Source organism: Gavia stellata, chromosome 10, assembly GCF_030936135.1.
Source record: "Gavia stellata isolate bGavSte3 chromosome 10, bGavSte3.hap2, whole genome shotgun sequence".
In the NCBI taxonomy this organism is placed as follows: domain Eukaryota; kingdom Metazoa; phylum Chordata; class Aves; order Gaviiformes; family Gaviidae; genus Gavia; species Gavia stellata.
This window is the reverse complement of record NC_082603.1, coordinates 12,785,687-12,807,149: the sequence shown is the minus strand read 5'-3', so window position 1 is coordinate 12,807,149 and position 21,463 is coordinate 12,785,687. Positions and strand designations below refer to the sequence as shown.

The 21,463-nt window shown below is 38.2% G+C and overlaps 1 protein-coding gene across 7 annotated transcripts in view; it reads left to right on the top strand.

The window, feature by feature from the left end:
- NTNG1 (netrin G1) overlaps positions 1 to 21,463 on the top strand; it is a 156,422-nt gene that overhangs the window by 92,007 nt on the left and 42,952 nt on the right. For all 7 annotated transcript variants that reach the window (XM_059821840.1, XM_059821837.1, XM_059821835.1 and 4 more), the window contains exons 3-4: positions 2,650 to 2,822; positions 13,161 to 13,187. In XM_059821840.1, coding sequence (XP_059677823.1) covers positions 2,650 to 2,822; positions 13,161 to 13,187 — 200 coding nt within the window. The remainder of the gene's footprint in view (positions 1 to 2,649; positions 2,823 to 13,160; positions 13,188 to 21,463) is intronic.

The window sequence follows — 21,463 nt, the reverse complement described above, 5'->3', positions numbered from 1 at the left end:
GTGTTTGTTCCAAATGCCCATATGAGGGCTGACTGTTTTAAATTTCGGTTAATAGGGTTTTGAAATTTGACAGAAGGTCCCCAACTACTTCCACAAGAAAACGCGTTTTGCTGTTTTTATGAAGACCTACCTGTATTTGGTACAAACATAGACCTTCAAGGTCTGTAGTTGTCCTTTGTTGGAGCTTGGTGGCTAGAGTCGCAGAAGATGCCTTCTGCAGAAACCCTGCCCGCTCCTGTACTGCGTGGGCCCTGCCATGTGGGCCACAGAACAGCTACCATGGCATGATGCCACAGCTCTGGGCGGAGAAGCACTTCCTCTGCAGCACTCTTGCCCTACGAAATTAAAAAACTGGGCACCAGAACAGGCAGCAGAGCTATTCTGTGCTGTCCATGCTCTCTTGCCTGGCAAATGAGGAAAAGGAGGAGGCAACACATGAAGAGGTGGATCACAGTGGAGTTAGGTAATGTGGGAAATGAAATCAATACGCATAAGAATTTATGGGGTTTGTTTGTGTATGCGTATATACATCCATACATAATAAATATATGCATATGTTTTGTATACATAGGAAGAGGCATGGGACAGGACTGGATAGAAGCAGAGGGAGCTAGAGGCGGCCAGAGTCCGCCCAAGACTTTTAACCATGCAAGCAAAATTGAGGAAGGGTCAGCCTCTCTCTTCAGGAACATATGACAAGTATAGCATCTGAGAAGTGCAAGCAGAGTTTGCTCAAGGTTTTCTGACACAACGATTCTTTACTTTCAGGTCCTTATTAAAAGAGCTGTCCACATTTACACCAATTTACGTACATTTATTTTCCCCTACCTCAGGTCCCCTACCAGTCTGCAGAACCCTCTCAGAGCCCTGGTAACTCCAGCTTCTCCTCAGAATCAGCTGGCTTTTTCTTCCTGCCTAGATCAGTTTGCTGCCTCTGACACTGATGAGTCCCTCCAATAAAACAGAAATCTGCCTCTGAAAGAAATCCAATCAGTTCCTCCCTCTCCTTTATTCTAGTGACTCCACAGTCTCTCCTGCTTCTTTCTCCTCTGACTTTCTCTATTTTTTGGTCTTGTCATTATTGTGTCTCTCTCCTGTTTGGAAGTCTTCCATTTTCACATTCCTATGGACAGTAAAACCACCCATTACGTTTCTTAATAGCAGTGCCATTTACCAAAATCTTCAATCTCTACATGAATAGGCATATCTCATCCCCTGACACCCAGACAGGCATCTTTCATTCTGCAGTGGCTAGTCATTGAAAATATACTTTACAATTAATGCTGTCTTTAAGCATCAATATTTTGGAAATTATATAAAAATGAATCACACTTTTTTACATAAAAATTAATCACACTTTCTTTTGTCTAGCATATTCCAATACATTTCGGTAATTTCAACTTAAAAGGTGCTGAACCGTTTTTCTTTAGAATGAGCATTGCTCAGTTAACAGCAGTTTCATCTGCCTCATTTCTAGCATTGAGGAGAACGCTCCACCATCTACTGTATTACAGATTCTTGTGGATTTTCTCTAGCAGCCACTTAACGACAACTGCAAGTTTGTTTTACCCTGGGGATGTATATCTATGTGGCCAGTTGCTTCAGGTCATATTCCTTCCAAATGGAAGTCAGCTTGACAGCTGTTAATTTGCACTTGGCCATTCCATGTGTTGTTTTGCTCTAATTATTGGTCACTGTATGGAACAGGTGACAGATGTCCACATGAGACCCCTTTAAATCACTAGATGTACAATCATTAGGAAAACAGACAGGGTCGTTAAAGACTAGTTTTTCTCCCCACTCCCAAACAGAAACAGATTTTAGACAGTTTTGACATTTATTGGAAAGAGATGGAAAGAGGTGACAATACCTTACTGTTTATGAAACTACCTTCCCATTCTGTAAGCATCCTAATTTCAGGGAAAGAGGAGAATTTAAGGAAAATACAATTATTCTAAGACCAAATGCAGAATCTGGTTTATCTAATGATTTTGTCACAAGGTTCGACTAGGTGTTCTTTCCGAAGTAAAACTGAATGTGCCTACCAAAATATTTCTTCTGATCTTCAGCTACTACAACTATATCAAATTAAAGCAGGCAAACTTTTTTCTTTCTGAGCAAGACAGTACTTGCTGAACAAGAATGGCAAAACACCATTACATTGAGCTTCCTTTCTACTGAAGTGTAGCATTGCAGAGGATATTTAATTGAAGTCTGTTTTCTCAGACTCCCAGGGCCTAATTTGGATCTTAATTTGGGCCAGATTCTCTAAGGACATAAGCAGAGGACTTTTTTTGTTCCTGTGAGTAGTGAGTAACTCTTGAATTTTTGCAAGATTATAGACCTGTCTGTAGTGGACATTATGAATAATTTAGTTGATCTCAGTGGAGCTGTGTTAGTGAAAAAAGGAAAAGATTCAGCATCTTGGAATCTTGGTGAAATTATTGCTTTTAGACCTGTGTGAGCTGAAGATATTGCAAGATGCTACCTGAGTGATGTCTTGTAAAATATGCTAAAACAATAATATAGGCACAAGACACAGAAATAGAGTGGTTGCCATAGGACGTGCTTTACTAAGACTTAATCTGAACTTAAACTCACCTCTAAATAATATACCACCTTTTTTTTATTTTTGCTTTTTAAAAATAGGTGTAAGTGCAACCTTCATGCTACTGGCTGTAAAGAAGAAAACAAAAGACTACTTTGTGAATGTGAGCATAACACAACTGGCCCAGACTGTGGAAAATGCAAGAAGAATTACCAGGGCCGACCGTGGAGCCCTGGTTCTTATCTGCCTATACCTAAAGGCACTGCTAATATCTGTAAGTAGTTCTGCATAATAAGGATATTTCATTATCAGAATTCTGCCCCTTATCGTCACTCTGAAGGAAAATTAACGCTGGCAAACATTTGTCATTTCTTTATGACCCAGTGCACATAGTTTGACAAGGCGTCAAATTGTAAGTGTTCATCATCTGTGCTTTTACATGGTTGTAAATAACTTGCATGAGAACTGCATGTTTGTATCCATAGCCAAATCCCTGGACACTCCACAGAAAGGGCTAAGGAATTGGAAAACTAGGACCCTTCACAGAAAAAGCATGCACAGAGAAGAGAAACCAGTGGGAATATCTGCAGTACTGCTCCAGCCATGGCACCCTCAGCTCTCCATTCATACATCCTTATTGCCTTGAGATTCCAAACAACCTCAGCTCAATGAGTGAGATGAGGTCCTTCCTCATATTTTGTCCATTTAAGAAAGTTAAAAAAATCTCAGACAAATTTTGCAATTAATAACTAAAGATGCAAATGTTGGTAAAGGAAGTTTGTACCTGATGTTGACCTGCAGTCCAGATTCACATGCACTCTTTCAGATCACTTTAAGTGCTGAAGGGGGAAAGTGAGGGCAAAACCTGAGTTTTTATATCTGCTTGTTTCCAGCCATTCAACAACACGGATACTCACTATTCCAGCACACTTTCATATTGTCCAAAGGAAGTTATTGACAGCTGCATTTCCTGGTCCTGGGCAGGACTGGGTTGAAAAGAACATGGGGCTGAAAGAGAGGGCACAAAGACAAGTATGAGCATCAGTTCTTCCTTTCACGCATGTATGAAATACACAATGATTCAGAATCCTCCTGAACTGAGTAACAGACTTAAATCCTTTGAAGAAAGGTTTGAACAAGATGAGGATAGATCACCAAACCTTTTGTCAGAAGTTACTAGCTTCTTTTAAGAAGAGAGTCCACAGTTTTGCCCTGATTAAAAGCAAAACATTCATTTTAGAATATTAGAATATAACAATTTACTGAAAAGTTATTTGGGAGAAACAGAGCTGTACTGCAGTTGAATGAAAAGTTTAAAACCAGGAGCAATGTGCAATGCTCAGAATGTTATCTAAGACTTCAAAGCAGCAGCTGTGAAGAATCCAAACTCAAAAATTAATATCATAGGAAGCAGGACCTTATCAAGTTAAATGTGAGAGTAATAGACCAAGTAACAAACCGTGAAGTGTGGGGGCATGAAATTATGATAAAATTCTTACTGAGCAGAAAAAAATGAACTTCCAAAAAGCGGGGGGAAAACATTTTGTAAGAGTATTCACTTTTTCGCGTGTTGTAAAAGGTGAGCATGGCTCTCAGAATTAATACTTTAAAGCTATGTTTGGAAAAAATGGTGAGATTTACCAGGTTGGTTTTATTTATATTTTATATATATACATACACATGCATACATATGTATGCACATATATACATTTTTTATTTTTATACATATATAGATATAAAACGCAGTTGCTACCCCAGCAATCATCTAAACTGGGGACAAGATACATCCGAACATGAAAACCAGGATCTTTCTAAATGCAGCTTGCTATGTCAATTACATCATTTCCAATCAGTTGAGCACACACCAGACGGAACAGTGGAATTAGCGCCCACTGAAAGGATGCCTGAAGCTTGTTAAAACAACTTCCAACATTATTGAATTCCATCAGATACACAGTTCCATCAAAAATCAAAACCTTTTGCAAACAAGAGGCAGTCTTTTCTGGTTTTTCTATAATTTTTACTATTATTATGATAGCATCATGAAAACGTAACCTTGTTTGAGCTGACAAATGCTCCACTTACCCTCAAATCCTGACTTCAGCAGTGATCAGCAGCAGGAATTTGTGGCGGACGAGAAGAAGTATGGTGAATGTAGAAGTATTTCTTCTTTGCCTTCCCAGTTGCCAGGAGTAAACTGGCATTCTGTGCCGGACCCTCCATCACACCCGCAGTGGTTGCTAGCTGCTGAGTGGAGAAAGAGACAGACTCAGTTGTCATAAGCTTGATCTCAGTGACATCTTACGGCAATACATTTCACATTTTAATGATACGAGTGAAAGGTATTTCCTTTTGTTTGCTTTAAATATTTTTATTTGGTTAAGCCTGTACCTCCTCAGATAGGAAGAAACAGAGAATAATGCATCTCTATTTACATCCGTTATACCATTTATGGTTATATAGACTTGACATGTCCACTCGTCCAATGACGAATCCTAATCTATTTAATCTTATCATATAAAAAACCATGCCGCATCTCTCGTCATCTGTGCTTTCTTGCTCTCTTCTGATTCTATGATGTCATTTTGTTATTTGGTGAGGCTAAAACTACATATGATATTCTAGACACAAGAACAACATGGATCTTTTACAGTGGCATAAAAATGTGTCTGCTTTATATTTTGTTATTACAGGGATCAGCCCTTGAATCCTTTTTAAAAACTGCGTCGCAATTACATTTCTTCTAGCATCAAGGCTGATATAAGGGCCAGGTTATATATTATAGTAGTTAGTTCGGAAATGGTATATTTGAGTTCCTTATGGCAATTCTTATTGTTCAATATTATTTACATCTTCTAAAACACCTTCAGATGATGACAGACATTGAGAAACTTCCTCAGAATGTGAGAATCTCTCTAACCTTCTTTGTTGTGAACATCAGTGAAAACAATTAATTTAGTATTCAGTACTGGTATACCTTGATTGCCTGTCTACCCAGTCATCTCTCTGGGTGGCCTCCTGCTTCTGGTGTGGTTATTTCAACAAAAAAGAATTATTAACTTCCACGTCTGTAGCAAGTTGATTCACCAAATACTGTGGTTTATATTTAACTTGACAGATTTTATGCTTTTTTCCCCTATCTTTCTCCATTGAGATGACTTACGCTTTTGAAGGCTGTCTTTCCAAAATCATCTTCATTCCGCTGTTTTGGGTTGGATGTTGGGGTTTTTATTGTTTGTTTATAAGACAGTTGATTTCTATAATTTTTTTTTAAATTTGATGGGTTATATGTGATTATTCTGAGTCTCTCATACACTTTTGATCTAGCCTGCCTCCATGCTCTTTGCATTCAATCTTTTTAGCTGTTCTTTTCATTTTTCTTTTAACTAACTTCCTCATTTTTACCTGCTCGCTCTCTGAAAGTCAAATATTACCGCAGTGGATTTTTTTTTGTCCTTCTCAACAAGTATGTTGACTTTCAGTCCAGAAGTGGTTCTCTCATAACTACTTCTTGAATCAGGTCCTATGTACTACTCAGAACTAAATCAGCTTCTCTTCTTGTGGGTTGTCTGATTCCTTGCTACAAGCAGCAATCGTTTATGGTATGTAAAAGCTTCATTTCTTTTGTCACTTCCTGATTTAATACTATGTGTATTGGAGCATATGAAATTTTGCATTATTGTGTAAACTCTCTGCATAGCCAATGTAATTTCACTTACCCTGTTGTGTTTATGTCACCACGTCCATCGTGTGGTCAGCAGTGCAGCCTTAGCATTATACTCTTCCTAGTCAGGCGTGAATTCTGTAAATAGTTGCTGGAACATGTTGATACAACTAACTTAACAACTAACTTATCTGGTTTGACCCTAAACTTCCCTTGATGTATTACTTTAATTCCCTGGGGACAATTTGTATAATCCAGAAACAGTGTCCCTTTGATACTTTTCCTTTCTCCAATTTTCAGAGTCTATCTTTTCCATCTAAGACCAAAATATTTTAAATTTTAAATGTATTTGAAGTCTTTTTCTGAGACTGTGCTTAAATAAGATACAGCTAAAAACAGTTGTATAAATGAAACACTCAGAATTTTTCACAAAGTAAAAGATCCCTTTTCTTGAGATTCTCTGAATTTGGGAAGTTTGCTCAGATTCAACAAGAAGCCTAATGTCCATTTCCAAATCTTTCCCAACTAGAACTTCTGTTGCTTCCACTGTTCTGCTTCTGCCAGTTTTTTGTGGCCAGTAAGATTTTATTACACCTTTTCAAGCTACAGCTCATGAAATACAAGACCATTCTAGATTATACTCCAGTCATAGCCTAAACCTTGATATAAAGCTGTTTTCTGTATCCTTCTCATTTTAAGTCAAGATGAGTTTTTCAGGAGAACGCGAAACGTTTTTTCCCTGCTTTGCTTGTGAAAGACACCGAGTACTCTGTTGTTTACTGGCACTAACAACATTTCCGCATTTGTCTCCCGCATAGCATTTATTTTATATTTTCACTCTATCTTACTGACTATTTTGTGATTACATTTATTCCCTTGTGCTGCCACATTCTATGGATAGTTTGTTCTGCAATATGTTTCGACACTCAAAGTAAACTTATTGAATTTCTCTATACGTGGTATTACAAGATAGCTTTTCTCCTCAGCAGTCGTATGTGTCTGGCAGCACTAGCCCTTTTCTTCCTCCTGTTGTTTAGATCATCTTTGGCGCTTATGTTCTTTGCTCCATCAAACAAAGCTGTCTAAAACTGTGCTGGGCTGCCATCCATCAAAGCCTGCTCGCTTTTTGTCAGTCCCTCCACAGCCAATAACCTGTACCAGAAGTGCTTGACACGTGGTGAAAACCGCCTCCCAGCTGTTACATTCCTAATTCACAGTTCAACGTGAAACAAAGGATTGACCAGGACGTGGGGAACATTGGTGGTTCTTTTCAGTCAACAGTTAGGCAGATAGTCTCAATCAGTTTACTGAATTTCTCCTGCAGTGGGTCCCCCTCTGATAGTACAGCCTCTGTCTCGGCAGCACGGCCTTAATCCTCACTGAATGGGGAAAAGACTTATGAGGCATCACTGCAGCACAGCTGCCACAGAAAGAGTTTCTGGCAAAAAATATGGCACCTGAAGTATTGCACTGATTACCCTCATCTGTGTTTGTAGTTTTCTCCATAAATATTTGCTGATACAAAGCTGTCTTGAAGGACCAGGGTAAATGAAGTTGGCCAAGAGGTTGTGTGATGGCAGGCTTTCTATGCAGGAATCCAAGTAGCGTGTATCCCTGCAACTGAAAAGTTCACACATCCTGCTGTCCTGTCAGAGCAGACTCACAAATTAGGCAGTGTCCCATTTTCTAAGAGCCCCATTCTCCCAAACGACTGGAAGGAGCTTTCCAGTGCCTGCTTCATGACTGAGGTAGAGGAGGTGATCCCACATGATCTCGATTCGAAGGAATGGGACACTCCTGCTTAAGATGTAAAATGTTGCCTCTCCATGATTTTGGTAACATCTTTCATAGAGAAAAAGGAAGATATGAATGCAATAATAAGTTACAAAACAGCAAAGCTTCTTATTGTTCCTATTTTATATTACATATTAATTTTGGCTTATGAAGATTACAGAAGATGTAAAGCCATAGGAAGATGTCACACAAAGGCTGTGTCAGGCTGGGAAACATGGTGTTGGGGGCAAAACTGTAGTGTATCAAGAGCATTCAGGAAGACAGAAGTGTCAAGAAAACCTGCAAATGATAAACTAACTAACTTCCTTCCAACTAGGTATCCAGTGCAATGGCCAGCAAAACATTGCAGGTACATACCAAAAATGCACTATAAATAATATGTGCTGGTTTTTTTAAAAATGGGGCTTGAAAAATTATTCTTCAGCACTCTACCCTCTTGTGTGACCCTGCTGAGTTGGTTGTTTGTGGTGGTTATGGTGGCATCTGTTGCTGGGAAATTAATTGCTTCCATCCGTCATTGGTTTCAAACAACTCTATTTTCGCCATATACAGTGAGGAGGAGCAAATGAAAGAGGGTTCTAGTCCTTAAGCAGCAGTATGGGAAGGCAAAGTGTCTGTTATAAGATACTCAAAGTTCTAAAAATGGTCTGAATTTCAGGCTCTTTGAAGTTTCTAATATATAATATTCTATCAATAAATTATGATTACTTGAAAAAAATCCTCTGATCTCACTAGGAGTTTCCTAGACTCAGAGTTTTCAATACTGGTTTGGAGTCACTAAAACATCATGAGAAAAGATCCAAATTTTAAAAGGTGTTACCCAATAAACCAATAACTAAATATTTTCTCTGTCCCATTTATTTGTGGCAATACTTCTTGGGAAAGCAGAGGTGGAGGATGAAAAACTTTATCTAAGCTGTTCTGTTTCTGGAATTGAAAAATTTTCCATCTTTACAGAGCAAGCAACTGCAAAATTAACAGTAGCAGGAATTCTAGGGCTCTTGCAATGAAACACATGTGAAATTACCCAAGAATTGTGTCTTTCACTGTGAATGGTCCTTTGGCTGAATACAGGTTTGGCAATACATGCGAAGTTTACTCCTATGATCATAACGATCTCTTCCTTTGAGGGATTACAAGACGCTAGGTTCCTCCAGCTTCTCAGAACTTTAAATTACTAGAGAATTCAGAACAACTGAAATTGATGCTGAGGATCTGATATTGCAATCATCCCTCCGTGGAGGAGTTGCAAAGGGAAAAAAGACTCACTGCAGGGAGTGCTGTCATGCTGCAGCACAGACATTCTAGCAAAAGATCAGACGTAGCATTAACAGCCCTGCTCTGACTGTTTGCTGTGGAATACAGCTCTATATTTTGTTCCTGCTGAAGAGTTAAAATGTGCAGTGTAGAGTGCAATTATGAGGATGTCTCTTTTGTCAGAAAAGCTCTCACACAGTTTTGATCAGCAATTAAAATGAATCCAAACTTGCACTGCATTATTTACCATCATATCCTGCCATGCCTTCATAGGAGGCAGTCTTAATTCTCAGTCTCTGGGCTGTATTCACCTCACCTGGATAATTCTCTGAGCTCTTGGCGGCACTCTCTCCCTGAATGTGAGCAAGCTGCGATCTGGGTGTAGTGTTTTGATAGCAGCAGGAGCCTGTCCCTGGCTCCCCATCATACGGCAGGTGCACGTTCAAGTTGTGGTGGAGAAGAGGCAGAGAAGCCCATGGGAAAGATGGTAGCCAAGACCGAGTTGACGGAATAATTCCTTCGTCCCACACGTACTCCCTGCCCAGGAAGAGATGCAGCCTGGCTTCATTAATTGCGCTGCTGGCGGGAAGTGCACGCAGGCGTTGACGATGGAGGTGATAAGAGGGACTGCAGGGTATGACCCGCCCTAAGACTGGAAGCAGCAGTGTGGCCCTTCTCACCGAAAGCTTGATGCTCTTCCTTTGTGTTACAGATTTCACACTGACACAAACTAGAGAAGAAATCAAAACCTTGCTTCCTTCGCTAGCATCTGATTGGCTTTTTTCTCCATTCTCAGTAGTCAGCTCCATGGTAGCTAATAGCTAAAACAACCCATTTCTGGAAAAAAGGGAAACCAGAAAATTACAGGGCAGATGCAGAAGATTGCATGGAAGGAAAACACCAGATTTTTTTCTCTCAAGTAACGCATGTGTCTCTAGATGCACTTACAGTGAACACGTAATATACCAAACCACCACCCTCAAGTCAAGTCAAAAATATTAAATAATATTAGAGACTTCCTTCTGCAATGTTTGCCATTTTGGGGGCAGTAGCTACCCCTGAACTTTCTTTGCACGCTTTACTCGCTGCTTCCTCACTATAAAACTATTACCATTAATATCCATCCCAGTGATTTCAACTGGAAGATAATTTAGACTGAACATTGCTTTGGTTTAACAACGAAATATACATAAATGCAGTCAGTTGGGTTTATTTAGTCTTCATGTCTAGCTGAATAGAGCTGTGCAGCAAGGGAAGTAACGGGCCTGATTCTTCATCTCTCTCTATAACCTGTTCACATCATTTCACTGCTGCAGGGTACTCACAGATTTCAATACAAGGCTGACTGGAAACGATCCATGTCACGTAACGTACCGGTATCCATCCAAAGGGCCGGCAGCAGTGGGCTGACTGCTGTTGGTGTCCCTGGCGGTGGTGCCGCGGGAGGAGCCGTGCGGTCGGGCCCCACATGCCTCCACATCGACAGAGGGGGAGAGGCAGAATCACACCTCCTGCGCCTCGTTACCTAAGGACTTGCACCAAATACAGCTCAGCTGAATTCAAGAACTAGCCTCAATATGCAACTCCAGATCTCACAAAAACACTTACACTAAGAATAATTTTCCCATCATATGTGCGGTTTTCACAGAGTGTTAATAGATCCTGCTTCGTGGCCCTACATAACCAGCTCTTTTCCAGACAAACTTAGAAGTGCCATTCTCGCTCTCTTTAGCAGAAAGGGCATAAAGTAGTGCACTGTCAAGGCCAGTCACCAGCCACAGGGATACCTGGTATTACAAAATCAAGCTGGTTACAGAAGATCATACCAACCCAGAAACTCTGTGCGGAAATAGCAAAAGAGCTTTTCAAACAGAACCTGAAGACAGCTTCGCAAGGTTAATACAGAGCCCTTCAGGCTAGCAGGCGTCTTCTTTTCATTATTCTCTGCCCAGGAAGCATTTATCACTATGAATTCATTGAAAATTTCAAAATGCAGTAAAATGAGGAGAGCAGACTTGCAGGAAAACATTTCCCTTTGCTACAATCTGTTCAGGAGAGAAAGGAAAGGATATTTGTATGTGCGTGTAGGAGAGAGAAGGTTTGAGGCGGGGGAGTATACCCAGTGGAAATACAAATACCATTTCACAGTGGAAGTGTGAGTGCGAGAACACAGTATCTGCATTTTATCTAATATTTGTGCAGGTTCCATCAGTGTATAAAGGAAAACGAACCCTGCTAATTTAAAGCAGCTACAATGACTTGCAAAAATGTAAGCAAGCTGCTTTTGAAACTTCAGGGAAAATTATTTGAAAATTGATTGCCTTTTTGACGTTTAAGACAAAGGGATAGAAGTTCTTTTACGTTACCCTGACTGAAAAAAGCACTTTGTGTTACTTCTAGAACTATATCAGCATTGTTCTACTATGATGATGTTTTTATTTAGCTTTTAATACCTCATGATTCTAAAATTTTGGAAAATACACGTTAATCTCAGCAGAAGTATAAATAATTAAGTTTGCAAACAACATCTGAGGGTGGGGCTCGGTTAGCAGCAGGTGTTGTCTCCTGTGCGGTGCCCGGTGCTCTGCCAGACCACAGGTTCCATAGGCTATGAAACCAGAGCGCTGCAATTCTGACGTGTGCCCCAGGACTGATGTGGTGAAACACGAAAGATCTGTTTATGGTCACCGTTCTGCACATGCAATTACTTCAGCATCATCTTAGCCATACCACGAGTTAGAAATGTTCCCAACTTGACTCTACAACCTTGCTTACAGTGAATATCATTTATCGCCAAGACATTCCTTCGCTCCAGTTTGCTTAATTGCAGAATAAGGTCCATGCCATCTCTGAGTAAGACAGAACTTCAAGATAGATGTTGAAAGAAGTATAGCAGATGTTTAATGGAGAAACAGATAGATTTCTGCAGTAAAATGCATGCCATCAAAAGTCAATAAAACTTACAAAAGGCAAACTGTATTTAACTGAGAGGATGCAAATATCCAGGATTTAAGTACCGATCTGCAATTTGTGACTTTAACCCAAGAGACTAGCAATAGTACCATTAGCAATGCCATTTAATCTAAAGAAAATTGCATTTCAGGAAAAATTTAATGTCCATATTTTTGTGCTACACACCTTTCAGGGCAGACCTGACAACAAGCTACATGTTGGGACTGCATCATGCAACATGAGATCCCGCATTGCTAATCCAGCAGAGGAGTTTTACTCCTCAGCAGCCCCACCTCTTCTGGTAAATCTCACCTGCCTCTGGAATGGTTTCCTTGCATTAATTCAGCTTAGGAATTTAAATGAAAGCGGGGGGGGGGAGAAAAAAAATCAATGAGAGGCTTAGTCAATATGACCAACCTAATGCATTAGATTGTTTCGCTCAATTACATTTCTTTTCCAAACCTTAATTTAGATAACCGTCAGGTAAAAGAGGAAAAAATAGCTATGTACAGTTAATGCAACAGAAGGTATCAACTGATTTAAGCAGCTGGCCAAAGCAGTTAGCAATGCATCTATCCCTTGGTTAAATTATTCTCCTAGATCTGCATAATACATGCATGACTGATATTTTTATCTAGAGCATTAAACCTAATGGCTGGTTAGTTGAAATACAAAACTGTTCTGAACAAATTCATGAAGTTCAGAGAGCTGGTGTAGGTCCCAGAAATACCCATCTGTCAATACATTTTAGTGCGTACTGAAAAATCTAAAGACTCTGCATTTATAGAGGGCTGGGTACCTATTGGCAGTTGCTTGGGGTTTACTATGTATTGATAGAATATTCTGAAAATTAGGAGAAAATTGTTTTCAGAATCTTAGATGTAATAGCTCAGCCAACTGCAGCAAACAGCTAACTATACTTTTTTGTGTTTTCTTTCTCTACAGGTATACCCAGTATTTCCAGTATTGGTAGTAAGTAGTAAAACCAGTATTGTTTTGCATTGTCATTCAGCTTCTTGGATCTAATTTCCCAACATCCCTTTCTGTTGTAGATAATGTTTCTCTGAAAATGTGCTCTATAGTGCAGGGGCTATGTACTGGCCTTCCTCTGTTGCATTAACATGTAACCGTATTACGTGGTCAGAGAGAATGTCACTCCTGACAACACATCTGCCTTCAACCGCAGATTTTCTGATCGGTTCTGATCAGCAGATGAAAGCTGAGTGCTATAGAACTGAGTGTGATACAGAGAATTAAGACACTGTTCCACAGAAAATATTTGTTGAGCATCTTTTCCTCAAGAAAAAAGTGTTTGTTAATAACAGAGAAGTATAGGACCATTAGTTTTCATGCGGGTATGTCTGTGTGTAAATTCAAAGAGCAAAGGGAAGAGTTTATAAATGGAAGAGTTCTCATTTTTATGAAGTAGCTTAACAAATGCAGTGTATCTGCTGGAATCTTTGCATTAACTCCAGCGGCCTTTGAACTGGGCTTTACTCCACAAAATAAACAGAATTGTGTTCCTTTACACAAACCTGCTTTCCTGTATGCAATTGAAGCACCAAAATACTACACTTAAACTATAACAAAACCATAACACTGTTATGTAAAGAACTACTATATCAATGAAACAGGTGATTAATTAAATAAAACACTTGAAGGGACTAAGTGCATAGTAGCTCAGCTGTGAGTCTAGCTGAGTTCCATAGCTCAGAAGTGCACACAGTCACGACACGTTAGCTGATTACAAATAAAGCAGGTAGGTAGAAATGGGATCCTGCTGCGGCTGACTGAAAGAATATTCCACACAGCCTCAGCTTTGCAGAGGCTTTAAACACAACTTACGTGATGCAGGACTAGCACAATGATAAAATACCACATTAGGAAAATGCAATTTGCCATACCTGCTATCCAACTAAAGAGCTTCTAGTAATTTGGGTAAAACTGCCTCGCTTGTTATGATGCAGGGTCAGGTCTGTCAATTTATAAATCAGCTGAGTTTACTTAAGCTCATGAATGGCGCTGATTTGTTAAGCTCTAGACAGCAAGTTAAATGCTATCAAAACTAGCCTCCTTGCAAATGAGAGCAGTGTTAACAGCTGAGTGCCATGGCATTTGTTTTGCAGCTTTAAATAGTGAAACAGCATCAATGACAATAACGTGCAAATGAAAGCCTTCAATCTTAATAATGTAACTTTCCCGCTGTAGTATCTCCTTTGGCATTTGCATGACTGCAAATGCATAGTGACATGCTATTTTCAAAACCTTGTGTTTGTACATATATTTTATAACAAAAAAAATGAACTAAATGAAAGAGAAGAAGTTTATGTCACTGTTTTCAGGAATATTCCTGCCATTAATACCAGAAATGGGATGAATGGGAAAATAGCTCTTTGGAGTTTGGTTGTGCTATAGTTTCTTAGTACTGTGTTGCATGGACTATATATGGTTGTGTCTTCACTTCATGTTCCATACAGCCTTCGTCACCACATCTACCATTTCTGAGCATCAGCAGATGTTGGCCTTTGAAAACTTAATAGGGAAACTCAAATACCTTTAAAACAATGGTGACCTGAAAGGATGCATTGTTGACCTCTTCGTATTTTACATGGGGGTGATTAGTACAGTTTATCTATTACAAATGGAGAAAATTATGTTTAACATTCCATAGGAAATACATGAGTTTCTGCAAGTCTATGCTTTACCTTTAATCTGCTGTAAATGTCTTGGAATAATATGTGGTAGAACTCAACAAATTTCTTTGCCTACCTGGAAAGGATGAAGCATGAGCATCTCAACATGAGCACAAGTAAATACTGATACTTTGCTTGGTTTTTTCATGTGGTTTTTTTTTTAAATAGCTCAGGGGGAAAATAGTTCTACTTGCACAATGTTCTGAACATCTTTCCTATAAAACAGAAATAGCAGAATTATCATTAAACAAGGATAGAACCCATAAATTTATCCTGGTCTCTAAGAGAATTTAACAGAAGTACAATTAACACATAAAAACAAACAAGATTAATTAGTTGTGGCTGCTTTAATGGATTCTGCATGATTTCTTCTTTTGTCTATGCTAATACAATGTTTGTGTTTGTATCAGCAGAGCTTTTCCCCATCTGGGGACAGGAAGTTTCTCTCAGGAGATACAGTTTGGGTTTTATTTTGCCTGGCAGCAAACACTAATGGGGGTTAGTCGCTTTTGTGTGCTTCAAGCTTTTCCTAGTATATAAGGAGGATGGGGTTGGGGCGGGGGGCTGTGAAGACTAAACTGCCAGCATACAAAGAAGATGCCACTGCAAGCGATGGTCATTTAACACTTTTAAGACTGCGATGAAAGCAAGCAAAGAAAAATAAAATATATTTACCTGCGTGCACATACATGTATCATTCTCTATTCCTTTTTTACCTCAAAGGATCTTGTATTAAAGCAGCTCATCATTAAAGTTTGAACACAAAGAAAGAGTGGTCATTAAGTAAACATCCTTTCTGATCATCTAGAAGAAAAAAAAAAAAAAAGAGCTTTCCCATTAAGGTTATTTGTACCTGCTGTTGTCTGTCAGTTGAATAATAGGCTCTCTGGTCATTTCCAGCATTCTTGATTCCAATGCTGGCCCTTTCAGCATTTTTCAGCTGTGTCTGGGAAAATACTGGTGAAAGTGTTAGCAATTAATGAGTCCCAAAACCATTTCATAATTTTAAGCAATGCTTATATACAGTATGTAAATATTCTGAAAACTACATTATTTTACTTGCTAAAATAATGACTGTACAATTTTACATAGACCAATGCATCAAAGTGTTCATTATTGTGACCAAATACCAGTTACTAATCTGTACATGTATGCCTTCAAAAAGTTGAATCTCCTAAACTATAGCTTCTATCTTTATCCCTGTAAAGCATAACTCCACTAATTATGCTAAACAGTTTGTTATAAAGGGTATAATTAGATACAGGATAGGATAGACATGATGTGCAAATAGCTCTGTGTGGGTGATTATCACCTTAAGCCTGCTGGTGGCAGATGAGTCAGAGTTTAGAGACAGACCGTGCACCCGAGTGCAAGATGCAATCATGATAATCAAATGGTATTTTCTGCTTTGTTCTCTGGTTTTGTTCTTCTTTATAGCCAATTTCAAATTAGGAGAGCTTTTTTTTTTAATGCTAATGAATGCAAGACACAAAAGTTAAAAAAAAAGACTGAACGGGCACTCTTATTTTATTGTTTTCTTAACCTTGAAAGATCTAGTAGGTATTTTTCTTGAACTAAAATAGTGTCAGGATGAGTGTAGCTTTATTTGTTTTATGTATTTGTTCCGAAGTTTTAATGTGGTAAATATATATTGTAAAAGGTTGAGAGAGCAAATACTAGCGGATTTTTTTTCCTTTTTTATAACGACACAAAGTGTTTTGGACCTGGTTTTGCCCCCTTGCGGTAACTGAGAAGTTCTCTCGTTAAATTTACAGTCATGCGATCAAAGCCATTACAATGCCAGGCTCTGGACTAGAGTATATACAGAACACCCACATATGTCAGTAGGATATAAACATGCATAACTAGGTTGTACGTTACTTTTCTGTTATTACTTGAGGTCAAGTTTTACAGAGAGCGCTGTACTGTTGAGAGACCATTAAGATGTTTATCTCCTTATCTTCTGACTATATATATTATTTTGGACATACTAGCAACATGTTCTCATTTCAATTCAATTTTATCCAAATCTGACTTTTTAATAAATAATACTGTTAATCAGGCTCCTAGTCTAAGGCAATCACCTTATCTAAGTAACTGATTATAATATCAAGCCAGTAGCAGTATTTGTTTTCCCTCCTTTACTTTAATACTTTGAATACTCAGAATTTTTCACTTCAACAATTAGCCTTTTCCATTGTATTAAAATATTACTGGGCTGAAAGAAAATACTGATAGCCTATGTGGTATAATGCACTCATTTGAACACTGAATCTGAAAGAAGTTTAATGTTCCAAGTAAAAGACATTGTGAGCAGTTTATTTACCTGGAAGGATTCATAACAAAGCCAGTTTTCTTCTGTATAACTAGGATTTCACCCGTGAAGTTCAGTCAGCAGAGCGCCTGCACTGACCCGTCTCCTTGCGGAGTGATTTCTAGTGCAGGGTCAGAAACCACCAAGCTGCCCCAGGGAGCACTGCCAGGTTGTTGGGGCGGGATTTGGGGGAGCCTTTGTTTCTTTTGCCAGATCCACCAATTTTAACAGATAAGAAGAGCCATTCTCACCAGACTAGTAGACGTGGCCACTTACAGTTTAGTATTGTTTCTCATTCTTCATCCCACTTTACCTTGACCATCTTGGGTTAGTTAAAAACAGTGTATCAGTCAAATTGTCTTTCCAGTGGTTTTTTTTATTTGTTGTAATATATGGGAAATTACTTAGTTCAGAGTTATCTCTGTTTTTACCATTATTAAACAATCAAGTGATAGGACATGATAGAAAATCAGATCCCAACATTCCAATATGTACCATGGCACCCATGCAAAACACACTGCACTTGCAATATGCAAGTTTAGCTACAGCTACTCAGGGAAGTTTATAGAGAGCAGACATGATCCACAAAGATATTTAAAAATCTAATTACCTATAAAGCTTGGGGAGAAATTGCTAGGAAAAAATGCACTTCTGTATTCTACCCTCTCCTTTTTTTCTTTCTGTCCCTTAGACATGTAATCAGTTTATTTCCTAGAGTATAAGGGAAGAATGAGGTTTCCAAATCAGCATTCTGATTTTTACAAAAAGATCTTGATTTACTGTTCTTCATCAGTTGTGAATTACTGTACAATAATCCTAGTCAACTAGCCAATTTCAGCATCTTTGTAGGAAAAAGCAGAATCAATCAAAATAAAAAGGAACAATCCCCGCAAACTATCAACAGAATAATTTACTTTTTTTGTCATGAGAAAGTACCTAAATATTTCATTCCAAAAATACTTGAAATCATTGAGCATTTTTGCAAATATTTTACTGGAAATACTTACAATTGAAGAATACTCCCTGAGACCTCATTAGTTTGAGAATTAGCCAACACATTTGTTAAAATCAGTGGAATTTTTTTCTGATATCTAAAAGTTTCCAGAGCTGGATCATTGGATTTCTTTTTTTTAAAGCTTCTAAAAAATCACTTTATTTTACTCTAAGACAACAAGTAGACACGTAAAGGACTAATTGCATTTAAATTCTTCCAACAGTTATAAAAGCTGTTATGGCTGAGGAGCTGCCATAAAACCACCACATCTTCACATTTATGCAGAATTCTCCTTTCTTCAAAGGAACAGGTATGAAACTTCCTACATTGCTCAAAAAAAGATTGCCTAACATTGGCCAAGTATTTTTTTTTTAAAAATTCATAAAATAAAGGGTCACCTTTTAACCCTAAAAAGGGTTTTTTAAAAAAAACTTTTTCAGCATTTCTTTCCTTTTGATAACTTAGATTTTGCAGTGTTATGAAAGTGCTGAAAGGCAAATTTTATGTGAGGTAGGTTATCATGACCTCAGTCGAACCTAATGAGATAGAAATGCTGTAATAATGATAGTGTGATCTTTGCAATATGCAATATGATCTGATATAAACACACCCAATTATTCCAGGAGTTACTAAATCTGCCACTGACTTCAGTGAGCATTATTTTTTATTATTCCTATTTTCCTGTCTAATATTAACAACTAACCCCACTGTCATAACTCCACTGTGCTCAGCAGACACCTATATTATAGAATAGATATTTACTCTCAACTACTCACGGTTTAAAACAGACAGTGGCGAGGCCACTTGTCTATGACTAGGAACGTGAACTTCTACTAGAATCATTAAGCTTACATTGACAATTTTTTTAATGCTTTTTATGTTTTAAATAGAAGTTGAAGGAAAGTTAAAAAACATCTTGATCAGAGTCTCTCACTAGGGTTCCTTATTGTTATTATTAATTAAATAAGTAATTATAGTTGTCAACACAAGTGCTCCCTGTCTGCCATTAGCGTGAGCATTATTTAAGACCTACTGATTTGTTATTAGTGATTTTCAGCAAATGCACTGTTTGTGGACTGGGTCAACAGAAACAGTTTAGGAGATGAAAATATGCTAGCCTGCCAGAGAGCACAGATGCCCAGGCAGCGACATAGTCTTCATGCGCTCCATCACCTGTGGTCTTCATCCCTGAGGAAGGATAGCCCCTCTCAGTGGGAATACATTTCAGTTTTACTGCCATCTCAGTACTTTGTTGGAGTGAGAAACCAATAAAGTGCTGATTAATTTCTGCCAACAACATGACAGGTTTTTTTCATGTGCAGCTGTCCGGTTGGAATCGGGCTGAAACTACCCGTTCTTTTCCCCTATTTCGCCAATCTGAAACCATGATGTAGCCCATGGTGCAGACTGCAGTTCCAGTGAATATTTGTGACAGATTTTCTTCGTTTAGTATCATAGGTAATTCTGATATTTTATATCCAAAAAAAGGATTGGGAAGAAAAAAAAGGAAATTACCATCCACCTAATAAATATCATGCAATCAGTTTCTCCTTACTTCATGAAAGTAAGATTTTTTTTTTCCAATAATTATTTTCTGCATATAATTGGCTTTGGAACAACAGTAACTAAAAACGCAGGAATTTCCAATGCAAATTTAACATGTCCTATCTGATTTTCTGCTCACTCAATATAGCTCACATACCTCTACTCTTAAAGGTGCCTACAGTAGCTTCACTTTTAAATAATAACACCTAACTGTACTTTTAGAAACTCTTTTTCACATTTCTGTAGCCTTGTTTGCCCAGGATAACTCACAGAATATACCACAGTAGATTTCTCTATCTTCTAGAATACCTACACCAAAATTCATTAATTATTCTGGCAAATAATGACTTTAATTGCAGAATATAGCGTCCATACATGGAACTGTTCTGGAAAAGCTTGGTTTATCTAGTCAACGTCTCTATAAGTAAAACCCTTAGTGGCAATCACCGAGGACTAGAAATAATATTTTCTCAAGTTGCTATAAAAGAATAACTAGCTGCTAAATTAATCTTCCCAGTGCCTGTTCAAAGGATGACTCATCTGCTCAAATATACTTGTGGGAATGACAGTCAACATTCTTTGACTTGAACGTCTCACATACCTTTTTAGATAAAGCATTTAAAGTTGTCTTGATTAAAAAAAAAAAAAATAAACCCCAGACCCAGAACTTTTCAAAGAAGAAAGGCCTTTATCAAGAAACCTGTAATCTTGGTGAGAATACATTCTGTGAATAACGGTATAAGAAAAAAAAGTTATCGTTACCAAAGATGGGGGGGGGTGGGGGGCGGGGAAGCACATAATAGAAGCATTAAGTCCCCAGGAGCATTAACCACATTACCAAGCAGCCCAGAGACACAGAAGACAGTGGCTGGTCTCAGCTGGATATGACTCCGAACAATCTCACCTAACTTTGAAGTTGGCCCTGCTATGAGCAAAGGGTGGAACAAATGACCTCCAGAAGTCCCTTCTAAGATGGTTATAATTATCACTAATAACTAGTAATAATCACTAGTAATAACACTTAATTGGCAATCTTCAGGCACTATAAATACGCTCTTTATTATTTTGGATGTCCATTAAGAAACTCAGCTCAATGTAATCTGATTTGAAGGGTCAGGGAATTTTTAATCATTTTGCAGTAAGTCACAACCTTCATTTTAAGTAAGTTTGCTAAAATGAGCACAGATCTATAGCATTTATAGGATTACTAAGAAATACTAACACTGATTTTTCTGTCATACAAGTAATGATTTTATTTGGACAAGACGAGATTACTTGGGGAAATCTTCACCAGAATAAGATTATCTATGAAATATTATTGATTATATGAATCAGATTATATAAAATCTCTGTTTTCCTATATAGGACTTACAGTTTATTAAATTACAGATATTCCTGAGGGTTAGTCCTAAGGCATTACAAAGCTTTGATGCTATTACTTTTACTTCTGATAATACCTAGGCCGTTTCAATTAAAGACCATTATGCTTGTGAATTTTTGGAGTAGGTATGCTTCACAGTATGATATTGGAAGCTCTGGTCTGAAATGTTACAGGTTTTCTGCAACAACCCTGGTGTTGCACAATGGCTAAAAGAGTAAAAGGCTCAGGGGACAGCAGGACAATGTAGTCAATAAAGATTGCTTTTCCTTTTTTAGCTCCTGATTTTTATATGTATTCTCTAATGTCCAATCCCTTTAAAAT